The sequence below is a fragment of the Lithobates pipiens genome, unplaced genomic scaffold (genome assembly GCF_037356315.1).
Source record: "Lithobates pipiens isolate NorthernLeopardFrog02 unplaced genomic scaffold, aLitPip1_a1.2 Scaffold_22, whole genome shotgun sequence".
Taxonomy (NCBI): Eukaryota; Metazoa; Chordata; class Amphibia; order Anura; family Ranidae; genus Lithobates; species Lithobates pipiens.
The window spans coordinates 346552826-346567848 of NW_027507784.1; the positions used below are offsets into that span (position 1 = coordinate 346552826).

The 15023-nt window shown below is 50.2% G+C and overlaps 1 protein-coding gene across 7 annotated transcripts in view; it reads left to right on the top strand.

The window, feature by feature from the left end:
* The window catches only part of KALRN (kalirin RhoGEF kinase), a gene marked incomplete at its 5' end in the record, with an annotated part of 215479 nt that overhangs the window by 4843 nt on the left and 195613 nt on the right, over positions 1–15023 (top strand). For all 7 annotated transcript variants that reach the window (XM_077449731.1, XM_077449733.1, XM_077449734.1 and 4 more), the window contains 4 exon segments: positions 167–357; positions 3450–3551; positions 5767–5909; positions 8222–8324. In XM_077449731.1, coding sequence (XP_077305857.1) covers positions 167–357; positions 3450–3551; positions 5767–5909; positions 8222–8324 — 539 coding nt within the window.

The window sequence follows — 15023 nt, forward strand, 5'->3', positions numbered from 1 at the left end:
AATGAAAGGTTTGTTCCAGAAGTACATACCTAACAAAGTGTCGCCTTATCTGTGAATATTTTCTATAATTATGTTTTGGCCAAGTTTAAGCAGATATTTCCATGAATGGAGCACCCTGGTGACTCTGTCTTCTCTTTCTTCTTTTTCTTCTTCTTTTCTTTTTCAGGGTTTGATGAAAACCTGGACGTTCAGGGCGAGCTTATACTGCAGGATTCTTTCCAAGTCTGGGATCCCAAATCTCTGATCCGCAAGGGGCGGGATCGACACCTTTTCCTGTTCGAGATCTCTCTGGTGTTCAGCAAGGAGATAAAAGACTCTGCAGGACACACAAAATATGTTTACAAAAACAAGCTGCTGGTAAGTCCTCTTGATTTTTTTGTATATGGCGAAGAACTAAACGCGTGCCAGCCTGAGGACCACAATGTTGGCTTCCTGTTCTGGTAGGTCAGACCCATAGACTTTAGCCTGTAGATCAGTCATTCTCAGTCAGGGTTTCAGGGAACTGCTGGGCTCTTCCCAGAGGTTGCTAGGAGTTCTATGAGTAGGCAGCAGGGGTATTTGACCTTGTGCCTTATGGTATCTACATAGTCCTGGGTCCAAGGTCATCAGTCATTCTTGTGGAACCAGTAGAGTCTCTCACACCTTTCCTCTGATAAGTAACCACTGGTACCAATAATCTTTTTAACTGTCTGTAAGGTTGTTAAGGGGCATTCTTCCAACTGACCTCCAGTGGGAGAGGACCCATCTCATACTGACTTCCAATGGAAGGTCCTATTTCCTACTGACCTCCAATGGAAGGGGCCCATCTCCTGGTGACGTCCAATGGAAGGGGCCCATCTCCTTGTGACGTCCAATGGAGGGGGCCCATCTCCTGGTGACGTCCAATGGAAGGGGCCCATCTCCTGGTGACGTCCAATGGAAGGGGGCCCATCTCCTGGTGACGTCCAATGGAAGGGGTCCATCTCCTGGTGACGTCCAATGGAAGGGGCCCATCTCCTGGTGATGTCCAATGGAAGGGGCCCATCTCCTGGTGACGTCCAATGGAAGGGGCCCATCTCCTACTGACCTCCAGTGGAAGGGGCCCATCTCCTACTGACCTCCAGTGGAAGGGGCCCATCTCCTACTGACCTCCAGTGGAAGGGGCCCATCTCCTACTGACCTCCAGTGGAAGGGGCCCATCTCCTACTGACCTCCAGTGGAAGGGGCCCATCTCCTACTGACCTCCAGTGGAAGGGGCCCATCTCCTACCGACCTCCAGTGGAAGGGGCCCATCTCCTACCGACCTCCAGTGGAAGGGGCCCATCTCCTACCGACCTCCAGTGGAAGGGGCCCATCTCCTACCGACCTCCAGTGGAAGGGGCCCATCTCCTACCGACCTCCAGTGGAAGGGGCCCATCTCCTACCGACCTCCAGTGGAAGGGGCCCATCTCCTACCGACCTCCAGTGGAAGGGGCCCATCTCCTACCGACCTCCAGTGGAAGGGGCCCATCTCCTACCGACCTCCAGTGGAAGGGGCCCATCTCCTACCGACCTCCAGTGGAAGGGGCCCATCTCCTACCGACCTCCAGTGGAAGGGGCCCATCTCCTACCGACCTCCAGTGGAAGGGGCCCATCTCCTACCGACCTCCAGTGGAAGGGGCCCATCTCCTACCGACCTCCAGTGGAAGGGGCCCATCTCCTACCGACCTCCAGTGGAAGGGGCCCATCTCCTACCGACCTCCAGTGGAAGGGGCCCATCTCCTACCGACCTCCAGTGGAAGGGGCCCATCTCCTACCGACCTCCAGTGGAAGGGGCCCATCTCCTACTGACCTCCAGTGGAAGGGGCCCATCTCCTACTGACCTCCAGTGGAAGGGGCCCATCTCCTACTGACCTCCAGTGGAAGGGGCCCATCTCCTACTGACCTCCAGTGGAAGGGGCCCATCTCCTACTGACCTCCAGTGGAAGGGGCCCATCTCCTACTGACCTCCAGTGGAAGGGGCCCATCTCCTACTGACCTCCAGTGGAAGGGGCCCATCTCCTACTGACCTCCAGTGGAAGGGGCCCATCTCCTACTGACCTCCAGTGGAAGGGGCCCATCTCCTACTGACCTCCAGTGGAAGGGGCCCATCTCCTACTGACCTCTGGTGCAAGGGTACTCATCTACTGGCTTTTAGTGCAAGGGGGAATCGTATTCTACTGACCTGGAAGGGGACACATATCTTACTGACCTCTAGTGGAAGAAGGCCCATATCCTACTTACCTTTAGTGGAAGGGAGCCCATCTCCTACTAAACTCCAGCGGAAGGGGGCCCAATTCCTACTGAATTCCCTCTGAAAGGGGCCCACCTCCTACTGACCTCCAGCTGAAAGGGGCCCACCTCCTACTGACCTCCAGCTGAAAGGGGCCCACCTCCTACTGACCTCCAGCTGAAAGGGGCCCACCTCCTACTGACCTCCAGCTGAAAGGGGCCCACCTCCTACTGACCTCCAGCTGAAAGGGGCCCACCTCCTACTGACCTCCAGCTGAAAGGGGCCCACCTCCTACTGACCTCCAGCTGAAAGGGGCCCACCTCCTACTGACCTCCAGCTGAAAGGGGCCCACCTCCTACTGACCTCCAGCTGAAAGGGGCCCACCTCCTACTGACCTCCAGCTGAAAGGGGCCCACCTCCTACTGACCTCCAGCTGAAAGGGGCCCACCTCCTACTGACCTCCAGCTGAAAGGGGCCCACCTCCTACTGACCTCCAGCTGAAAGGGGCCCACCTCCTACTGACCTCCAGCTGAAAGGGGCCCACCTCCTACTGACCTTCAGCTGAAAGGGGCCCACCTCCTACTGAGCTCCAGATGAAAGGGGCCCACCTCCTCCTGACCTCCAGCTGAAAGGGGCCCACCTCCTCCTGACCTCCAATGGAAGGGTGCACTACCATGACCACCAACATTAAAGGGTCCTCCTTCACTCACCACTTTCGAAAGAGGATCGCTTCAATTGACCTCAAGCATGCCTATGGCCGGCCTGACAGGCAGCCCAACAGACACATGAAGAGCGCCCCAGCAGGCTAACAATGCTGCTGCTAATTGCAAGACTTAACTTTGTCAGCCAGCAACAGCAAGTGCTCTTCCTGGCAGGATCTCCAGGTCAAAAACTTTGCAGCTGAGTCACAAAAAAATGATTTGCTTATGAAAGCTGTGTACAATTAGACGTGACACCAAATTTCAGTTTTACGCTTTATAATAATTCCTTAACACCACAACTTTTTTTTAGTTCTAGATGGAGTGTAGAAGGGTTAAAGTATCTGTCAGGTTTTTATCTTTTGAACAGGAAGTGCAGGGACTGCCACAACTAAACAGGAAGTGAGATTAAATTCCCCCCAATGGGGTCTCTGTCAGCATTATAAAAGTTTCTGTTGAAGGTTTTTTTTTTTGTAAAAAAGTGCCGTACATTCACACCCGCCATCTCCTCTCTCCTCCAGACCTCCGAGTTGGGGGTGACGGAACACGTTGAAGGAGACCCCTGCAAGTTCGCCTTGTGGTCGGGCCGAACGCCGTCGTCTGATAACAGAACGGTGCTCAAGGTGCGTTGCTCTTTAAAGGAAATATATAGCGGGGGGATTTGTTATTATTTTGTTTATTAAGGTCCAGAATTTAAAAACGTATATTTTGTTATGGAAATCTGGAATATTGCACAAGATTGTTTTGTATTCTCATTTTCAGCCAGTGGGTGGCAGCTCAGGTCCTTTTCCTTACATGTCCATCCCAATACAGAAAAATAAGCAGCTCAAGTTTTTTTTTTTTTTTTTTTTTTTTTTTTTTTTTTTATTATGTTATATAGTTTATCCTGAAACATCTGCAGTATTTTTAATGGTATGTGTGTCCTCACTGAGGGGACTTCCACCATTTCTTATCAGAGTTCCTCCAGCCTCATCCCTAGTTCATGTGTGATATATTAGTGACGTGTCAGCAGCACCCGGCTGGCATTTTGCCCAGAGAAGCTGCAGCTTGTCGTTCCTCCTGGGTGGGGCTTCTGCTGTATCTACAGAAACATAAAAATCCAGAGAGGAAAGTGAACCTTAGGCTTTGTCTCTGCCCAATGGTGTCCAGTAGAGAAGAATGTATGTACAGGGCAGGTTACCTGCAGGAAGCGACAGGTACTCTTGTAGGGTGTCCGGCTATATTCCAGAAGGGACAGGTACTCTTGTAGGGTGTCCGGCTATATTCCAGAAGGGACAGGTACTCTTGTAGGGTCTCCGGCTATATTACAGAAGGGATAGGTACTCTTGTAGGGTCTCCGGCTATATTACAGAAGGGACAGGTACTCTTGTAGGGTGTCCGGCTATATTCCAGAAGGGATAGGTACTCTTGTAGGGTGTCCGGTTATATTTCAGAAGGGACAGGTACTCTTGTATTGGGTGTCCGGCTATATTCCAGAAGGGACAGGTACTCTTGTAGGGTGTCCGGCTATATTCCAGAAGGGACAGGTACTCATGTATGGTGTCCAGCTATATTCCAGAAGGGACAGGTACTCTTGTAGGGTCTCTGGCTATATCCCAGAAGGGATAGGTACTCTTGTAGGGTGTCCGGCTATATTCCAGAAGGGACAGATACTCTTATATTGGGTGTCCGGCTATATTCCAGAAGGGATAGGTACTCTTTTATATTGGGTGACCGGCTATATTCCAGAAGGGATAGGTACTCTTGTAGGGTGTCCGGCTATATTCCAGAAGGGATAGGTACTCTTGTAGGGTGTCCGGCTATATTCCAGAAGGGACAACTGCTCTTGTAGGGTGTCCGGCTATATTCCAGAAGGACAGGTACTCTTGTAGGGTCTCCGGCTATATTGCAGAAGGGACAGGTTCTCTTGTAGGGTGTCCGGCTATATTCCAGAAGGGACAGGTTCTCTTGTAGGGTGTCCGGCTATTCCAGAAGGGACAAGTGCTCTTGTAGGGTCTCCGGCTATATTGCAGAAGGACAGGTACTCATGTACGGTGTCCAGCTATATTCCAGAAGGGACAGGTTCTCTTGTAGGGTGTCCGGCTATATTCCAGAAGGGACAGGTACTCTTGTAGGGTGTCCGGCTATATTCCAGAAGGGACAGCTACTCTTGTAGGGTGTCCGGCTATATTCCAGAAGGGACAGGTTCTCTTGTAGGGTGTCCGGCTATATTCCAGAAGGGACAGCTACTCTTGTAGGGTCTCTGGCTATATTCCAGAAGGGACAGGTTCTCTTGTAGGGTGTCCGGCTATATTGCAGAAGGGACAGGTTCTTTTGTAGGGTGTCCGGCTATTCCAGAAGGGACAGGTACTCTTGTAGGGTGTCCGGCTGTGTTCTAGTACGGGGTCTCAAACTGGAAGTCCTTCAGCTGTTGCAAAACTTCAAGTCCCATGAGGCATTGCAAGGCTGACATTTATAAGCATGACTTCTACAGGCAGAGGCATGATGGGAGTTGTAGTTTCGCAAAAGCTGGATGGCCGCCAGTTTGAGATTCCTGTTCTAGAGGGACAGGTACTCTTGTAGGGTGTCCGGCTATGTTCTAGAGGGACAGGTACTCTTGTAGGGTGTCCGGCTATGTTCTAGAGGGACAGGTACTCTTGTAGGGTGTCCGGCTATGTTCTAGAGGGACAGGTACTTTTGATGCTGTTGGTTGGGGCACTGCAGACAGTCTGTGTATGGAATATCACATCCTCCCAGTATCTGGTATACAATTTATTCTTTGTGGCTGAAAGTCCAAAACAAGCCATTGTTCAGTCTGGTGGTGGTGCCGCTGCGCTCACTCGTTTCTTTCCCCCGCAGGCATCCAGCATTGAGGCGAAGCAGGACTGGATCAAGAATATCAGAGAGGTGATCCAGGAGAGAATGATCCACCTGAAAGGAGCACTTAAAGAGCCAATTCAGCCGCCGAAGACCCCGGCCAAGCAGAGGAACAACAGCAAGAGGTAACCGATATGTGTTTATAATGGGATATATAATGAGATGATGGGATACAAGTATTTACATTGCTCAGAGTAGAGGGTTTATTCACCAACGTGGCTCTGGCCCTGACATAGGATAGTGTGATTTCATCTCAGCCATCAATTAACAGAACTACCACCAGGGGGAGACTCTGTGGATCAGTAGAGCTCTGTAGTGGTTAAATGTCTCACAAATACAAATATCTGAGAGTGGAACAAGCATTTCTTTTCAAGCTGGTAAGGTCGCTGAAAACCTGATGTACCGCTTTTCCTCCTTTGTTCACAAAAAAAATAAAAATTGTTTGCAGTTTCAATAAAAATCTCTTGGAAGGTTCTCATGTATCCAGGGGATGGTTTGTCTAGTAGTAGTCGGTCACATTTCAGCTGGGCTTGTTCTGTAATGTTGACGGCGGTGCTGGGAGGGGGGAAAAAAATCCTGTCAAGGATGGGAATTCGGGGGTGGAACTCTGCACCCTGTACCAAGCACCCTGCACCCTCCTGAACCATGCACCCTGTAACTAGCACCCTCCTGATCTGTGCACCCTGTAACTAGCACCCTCGTGAACCGTGCACCCTGTAACTAGCACCCTCGTGAACCGTGAACCCTGTAACTAGCACCCTCGTGAACCGTGCACCCTGTAACTAGCACCCTCGTGAACCGTGCACCCTGTAACTAGCACCCTCGTGAACCGTGCACCCTGTAACTAGCACCCTCGTGAACCGTGCACCCTGTAACTAGCACCCTCGTGAACCGTGAACCGTGCACCCTGTAACTAGCACCCTCGTGAACCGTGCACCCTGTAACTAGCACCCTCGTGAACCGTGCATCCTGCAACTAGCACCCTCGTGAACCGTGCATCCTGCAACTAGCACCCTCGTGAACCGTGCACCCTGCAACTAGCACCCTCGTGAACCGTGCACCCTGCAACTAGCACCCTCGTGAACCGTGCATCCTGCAACTAGCACCCTCGTGAACCGTGCATCCTGCAACTAGCACCCTCGTGAACCGTGCATCCTGCAACTAGCACCCTCGTGAACCGTGCATCCTGCAACTAGCACCCTCGTGAACCGTGCACCCTGCAACTAGCACCCTCGTGAACCGTGCACCCTGCAACTAGCACCCTCGTGAACCGTGCACCCTGCAACTAGCACCCTCGTGAACCGTGCACCCTGCAACTAGCACCCTCGTGAACCGTGCACCCTGCAACTAGCACCCTCGTGAACCGTGCACCCTGCAACTAGCACCCTCGTGAACCGTGCACCCTGCAACTAGCACCCTCGTGAACCGTGCACCCTGCAACTAGCACCCTCGTGAACCGTGCACCCTGCAACTAGCACCCTAGTGAACCGTGCACCCTGCAACTAGCACCCTCGTGAACCGTGCACCCTGCAACTAGCACCCTCGTGAACCGTGCACCCTGCAACTAGCACCCTCGTGAACCGTGCACCCTGCAACTAGCACCCTCGTGAACCGTGCACCCTGTAACTAGCATCCTCGTGAACCGTGCACCCTGTACCCAGCACCCTTCTGAACCCTGCACCCTGTAACTAGCACCCTCTAGAATCGTGCACCCTCCTGAACCCTGTACCCTGTCACTAGCACCCTCCTGAACCCTGCACCCTGTCACTAGCACCCTCCTGAACCCTGCACCCTGTAACTAGCACCCTCCTGAATCCTGCACCCTGTCACTAGCACCCTCCTGAACCCTGCACCCTGTCACTAGCACCCTCCTGAACCCTGCACCCTGTCACTAGCACCCTCCTGAACCCTGCACCCTGTCACTAGCACCCTCCTGAACCCTGCACCCTGTCGCTAGCACCCTCCTGAACCCCTGCACCCTGTCACTAGCACCCTCCTGAACCCCTGCACCCTGTATGTACCACCCCCGCCCTCCTGTTTTAGTTACATAATCCAATACTGGCTATCAATCAGTCTGCATAGGTGTCAATCATTGAAGGTACGAACTGTTGTCAAATCTCAGTTGGATGAAGACATCTTAAGGTATGCATATTAATGCTGAGGTATCTTCCTGACACCAAAGATGTAATGATGAAACTAAGACAGGAGGGTTCCAAAACTTTTCTTGGATAATCAAGATCCCCACATTCCATGGTGATTGGATGAAGGTGTTGGTGTTATCTGTGTGGATATCAGTGCTGAGGTCTGTCCCCGATACACGGATGTTTAATATGGTTTTCATGGTTTTTGGTTTTTGTTTTGGTTTTTGTGTTATTTTTTGTTGTATTTTGGACACCATTATGGTTTCTGTAACCGTTGGCGGTTCCTCTCTCTCCAGGGACGGGTTGGAAGATCTGGACAGTCAGGGGGATGGCAGCAGCCAGCCGGACACCATCTCCATCGCCTCTCGGACCTCACAGAACACTGTAGACAGCGACAAGGTAGGCCGCGGTTCGCTCTTTAGGCGCTGTGTGATGCATCATGGGAAGGCTGCGGTGCCGACCCGTTGTCTGTGCTCATTGACTTTCATAGAACCAATCCAATCTGAATCTCTCACGGGCTACAAGCCGACCAATACCTTCTGTATCACATTCTGCAGATATTTGGTAGAAAATGGCGCAGGTCTGATTTTTTTTGTTTTTTGATCAGTTCTGGTTTGTTGGCGGCTCGTTCGATTAAATAAGCTGCCTTAATGCTAATCCATAGAGAGGACAAGATTGCAGTAGACCTTTGCAGTTTGTTTTCTTTAGCCGCATCGTGAGTAGAAAAGCCTGTCCCCTACCAGCATGCTGCAGACAAGGACCTTTGTTCTCTGTGCGGAAGCAGTGGTCTCTCCGCAGAGGTCTTGCACACCCCCTGCTGAATAGAGCCAGCTCTATCCAAACGTCCTTCTGATTGGAGAGCTCGGGCTGTGACTCAGCAGGGGGGGGGGGAGGTGTCAGACCGCTGCAGAGAGACCACCGTAGTATATATTTTGTAGTGTATGTATTGTGGTGTAGATATTGTAGTATATACAAAGTGTTTATGTGGACATTTACCCTGAGAATGCAATATATATGATTATATAATAATATGTTTTATATGGTATTTCTGCCATTTTTTTGGAGATCTTTGCCTAATTGAAGTGTCCGCCCCAGTGGGGGGGGAGGAGTATACCGGCTGAACCGGATGGATTGCGGGCTAGATCTGTGATCTGTGACCTGTGACCGGTGCTGGAATGGATAGTGTTTATTGTAGTCCATACATTATAGTGTGGATAATTGTAGTGTAGATAATATACATTGTAGTGTGTATAGCATACATTGTATTATTTCTATATGAAGTGTCATGTGTTGGCATGTACCTGGTTTGCATCCTGAGAATGTAATATACATTGTTCTACAATATTGTATCATGTTATGTTATGTTGGTATTTCTGCTATTGTTTGTCTCTATGAAGGGTCCAGCCCAGCTCTTGGGGGGGGGGGGGGGGGGGGCGGGATATACCGGCTGAACTGGATGGATTGCAGATGAGGCTCATTGTGGCGTATATGTTATTGTGTATTCATTGTAGTCTGCGTGTATGTGTGTGTATATATGTATGTGTGTGTATATATATATATATATATATATATATATATATATATTATATATATATATATATATATATATACACATACGTATATATATATATATTATATGTATATGTGCGCCCCACTTTGTTCTATAATGATGGATTATCTTATTTTCTTATTTGTTTTATTTCTGTTATTTTTGGTGGTTTGCCATATGAAGGGCCCAGCCCCGGGGGGGGGGGGGTACATACCGGCTAAACAGAATGGATTACGGACCAGGCAGTACTCCTCTGCAGGGATGGACCTTCTCTCCTCGTTGTGTATATATACAGGGTATAGAAAAAGTATTCATACCCCTTGATATTCCCCACATCTTGTCATGTTACAAACAAAAAACATAAATGTATTTTATTGGGATTTTATGTGATGGACCAACACAAAGTGTCACATAATTGTGAAGTGGAAGGAAAATGATAAATGATACAAATAAATATGTGAAAGGTGTGGGGGAGGGGCATTTGTATGGCGCCCCCTGGAGTCAATACTTTGTAGAACCCCCTTTCTCTACAAGTCTTTTTTGGGGGTGTCTCTACCAGCTTTGCCCATCTAGAGAGGACATTTCTGCCCATTCTTCTTCTTCTTTGTAAAATATCTCAAGCTCTGTCAGATTGGATGGAGAGCGTCTGTGATCAGCAATTTTCAAGTCTTGCCACAGATTCTCAATGTGATTTAGGTCTGGACTGTGACTGGGCCATTCTAACACATGAATATGCTTTGATGTAAACCATTCCATTGTAGCTCTGGCTGGATGTTTCGGGTCGTTGTCCTGCTGGAAGGGGAACCTCCGCCCCGGTCTCAAGTCTTCTGCCGACTCTAACAGGTTTTCTTCTAAGATTGTCCTGTATTTGTCTCCATCCATCTTCCCATCAACTCTGACCAGCTTCCCTGTCCCTGCTGAAGAAAACCATCCCCACCACATGATGCTGCCACCACCATGTCTCACGGTGGGGATGGTGTGTTCGGGGGATGGGCGGTGTTAGTTTCCCCCACACATAGCGTTTTGCTTTTAGGCCAAAAAGTTGAATTTTGGTCTCCTCTGACCAGATCACCTTCTTCCACATGTTTGCTGCCCCCTCCCCCACATGGCTTCTCACAAACTACAAACAGGACTTCTTATGACTTTCTTTCTCCAATGTCTTTCTTCTTGTCACTCTTCCATAAAGGGCAGATTTGTGGAGAGACGACTAATAGTTGTCCTGTGGACAGATTCTCCCCCCTGAGCTGTGGATCTCTGCAGCTCCTCCAGAGTTGGGCTGGATTCACACCTATGCATTTTTAGTGCATTTTGCAGATTTGCACTACAGAACGTGTTCCGTAGGAAATCATGCTAAATGGACTGTAGTGCAAAGCTGCAAAATGCACTAAAAATGCATAGGTGTGAATCCAGCCTCACCATGGAACTCTTTGCTCTCCTTGCCCGGCCCGGTCAGTTTAGGTGGACGGCCGTGTCTTGGTAGGTTTGCAGTTGGGCCCATACTCTTTCCATTTTCCGATGATGGATTGAACAGAGCTCTGTGAGATGGTCAAAGCTTGGGAGATTCTTTTATAACCCAACCCTGCTTTATACTTCTCCACAACGTTATCCCTGACCTGTCTGGTGTGTTCCTCGGCCTTTATGATGCTGTTTGTTCACTAAGGTTCTCTAACAAACCTCCGACGGCCTCACAGAACAGCTGAGAATAAAATTGTTCCACTAGATTTTAGTTAGGGGTATCAGAGTAAAGGAGGCTGAATACAAATGCCCCTCCCCCCCCCCCCCAACTTTTCACATATTTATTTGTATCATTTATCATTTTCCTTCCACTTCACAATTATGTGACACTTTGTGTTGGTCCATCACATAAAATCCCAATAAAATACATTTACGTTTTTGGTTGTAACATGACAACATGTGGGGAATTTCAAGGGGTGTGAATACTTTTTCAAGGCGCTGTTATTGCTCCAACAAATTACTACATGTACTTACCTGTCAGGGCTGCAGCTTCCCAATGATTGCCCCAATACCCCCCGATCCCCCCCCCCCCCCCCCCATATACTGATCTGTACTAAGCTACGTCTGAGTGATGCTGGGGACTCGCTAGGTGGAGTTTAGCTCGGTGGGTGACATTGTTGGCTGCATCCCGACAGTCATCCTTCCATTGACAAATGAAAGTGCCGGGGCAGAAAATTGTCAGCCGAACAGAATCTGCATCCAGTTAGATGCAGCCACTGTTGGGGTATCCTGACAACGGCTGCACTATAGCATAGAAGTAACGGGGGATTCCTGCATCCCGCTATATACCATGGATGGGGGATCTGATTGTCATTCAGTCTGTCTGTATGTGTCATAATCCCGACCTCTTATCAGCGCATCTCCTTAAGGGATATAAATGATTTGGATGGTTTAGGTTTGTCCTCTTATTGTACAATCAGATTGTATAGTGTATGGCCGGCCTAACATCAGCCAGTGGTAAGTGATGTAAAAGTATCTGTAGAGATCTGTACATCCACTGTGGAGGAAGAGAGGGATCTATAGAGGGACAGCTGGTGGGGTGGGGGTGGGGGGGATATACTGTATGAAGAGTGCGGGACTCTCGTCTCTGGTCATCCCCGTCCCTCGGATCTCCTCTGGGATGTTTGTGGATTTGTGAATGGTGGGGGGTGGGGTGGGAATGGGGTGGGACCCCGGGGAGTGCGTACTTCTCTATCTTTCCTCCCACAACAGCATTGTGTCCTAATTACTAATCACAAGATGTCCCTGACACACATGTGATGTGCTGCGGGCACCGCCGGCTCTGCTATGACGCTCTACAGACACGGGGCTGAATAGCCGACACACACCGCGCACAGCACAAGCAACTGTACACTGTGCACACCGGGAGCGACTGCACACTACACACAACACAAGCAACTGCACACTGTGCACACCGGGATCGACTGCACACTACACACAACACAAGCAACTTTTCACACTGGGAGCGACTGCATGCTGCGCACAACACAAGCAACTGCACACCACAAGCAACTGCACACTGCGCACAACACAGGCAACTGCACACCACAAGCAACTGCACACTGCGCACAACACAGGCAACTGCACACCACAAGCAACTGCACACTGCGCACAACACGAGCAACTGCTGCAACTGCGCACAACACGAGCAACTGCTGCAACTGCACACTGCGCACAACACGAGCAACTGCTGCAACTGCACACTGCGCACAACACGAGCAACTGCTGCAACTGCACACTGTGCACAACACGAGCAACTGCTGCAACTGCACACAACACAAGCAACTGCTGCAACTGCACTCTGTGCACAACATCAGCAACTGTGCACACCGGGAGCGACTGTACGTTGTGCACACCGGGAGCAACTGCAAGCTACGCACAACACAAACAACTGTTCACACAGGGAGCAACTGCGCGCTGCGCACAACACAGGCAACTGCGCACAACACAGGCAACTGCGCACAACACAGGCAACTGCGCACAACACAGGCAACTGCGCACAACACAGGCAACTGCGCACAACACAGGCAACTGCGCACAACACAGGCAACTGCGCACAAAACAAGCAACTGCTGCAACTGCACTCTGTGCACACTGGGAGCGACTGCACGCTGTGCACAACACCAGCAACTGTGCACACTGGGAGCTACTGCACACTACGCACAACACAAGCAACTGCACGCTGTGCACACCAGGAGCGATTTCACTCTGTGCACACCGGGCGCGACTGCACGCTGCGCACGACATAAGCAACTGCACATTGCGCTCAACAGGGACAACTGCGCACAACATAAGCAACTTCTGAAAACGCACGCTGCCCACAACAGGAGCAACTGCACGCTGCGCACTCCTGGAGCAACTGCTGCAAACGCACACTGAACGCGACATAAACAACTGCTGAAAACTGCTGTGCACAGCAGGTGCAACTGCACACTGGGCACGACACGAGCAACTGGTGCATGTGCACACACTGCGTACAATTGCTGCACCTGCTCACAGCAGGAACCACTGCACACTGTGCAGAGCTGCAGTCACACAACCTGCATGTGCTGTTTCGGAATCTGTGCATGTACTGCTCCACAACACAAACATTCCCTGTGTGCAGTTTTAGACACGCACGGCTGCAAACACAAAAAACGCTGCAACCAGCACAACAAATCGGAGACAAACCCACAGCTGCAAGCACGCCACCTCCGGCGTATCGGCTGCACTCTGCCACTGTCCGCACTCTCACCTGTCACCCAGCCTGTCCCTCCCGCCCTCACACTGTCACACCTACACACTGACACTGTGCACTCGGAGGCTGGAGACATGAAGAAGTGGCTGCATGTCAAGCAGGTCCGCAGGGCGTCTTCTGTAAGTACAGAGCCGGGAATGGTGGGGGGGTTATCCTGCAGAACTCCCCCGCCCTGGTGTGTGTGGGGGGGGGGGGGGGGAGGGGGGGTGTCTGCTCGCTCACCTGTGCTCAGGTGTTTCCTGCTGTGCTGGGTGGGGGGAGGGGAGGACTGTAAGGTCAGGGATATGGAGAATGGGCATTGGCAGGAGTGTAAAGATTAAAGTTGGGCAGTAAGTGGGCAAGGAAAGAGGCAAAACCTATACATGGCAGCGGAAGCGGGCAATATAAAGTCAGGATTATGCTTGTTGGGGTTCTGGTTATATTGTGGTGTGGCTCTGTAGAATATGGGCACCAAAGGAGGTGAACCTTGGACGTGGCACCAAAATTGGGTGGTATAGGGGTTTTGAGGAAAATGGGTATGGTTGGTAGTAATTAGCAGATAATATGGATAGCGGGTGTTATAAGGTGGGGTGGGTTATAAAATGGGCATGATTAGCAGATGGTATCACTGCTGGAGGGTATGTAGTTGGGTTTAGAGCTCTATATAAAATGGGCAACACAGGAGACAAAATTTACACATGGCAGCAGAACGGGGGGGGGGGGGGGGGTATAAAGCTTGGATTATACAGAGAATGGGCAATAGCATAAGGCTTGGGGGTACGGTTATATGGAATTCTAGATACATAGAAAATGGGCATGTAACGTGGATATACCAATGGCGTTGGGTGGTATAGAGTTGTCAGTTTTGCCCTATAGAAAACGGGCACAGACAGTGATTAGCATATGGTATGGATACTGGGTGGTATATAGTCGGGGGTTGTAGCTCTATAGAAAATGGGCACCAAGGTTTAAGTTGGACATGGCACTGGAATTTGGTGGTATAGAGTTGAGGGTGATGGCTCTGTAGAAAATTGACACTGTTGGTAGTAATTAGCAGATGGTATCACTACTGGGTGGTATGTAGTCGGGGGATAAAGTGCTATAGAAAATGGGCAATACAGGAGGCAAAACTTACATGGCAGCAGAACTGGGTAATATAAAGCCAGGACTTTACTGGTATATACAGAATGGGCAATGGATGGCTATGGGGTATTTAGGAGATTAGGTGGCATACTCTATAAGGGTTATAGATTTATTGAAGTTATAAAAAATGGGCATTAGGTGGTATAGGGTTGGTTTCTAGCTCTATAGAAATGGG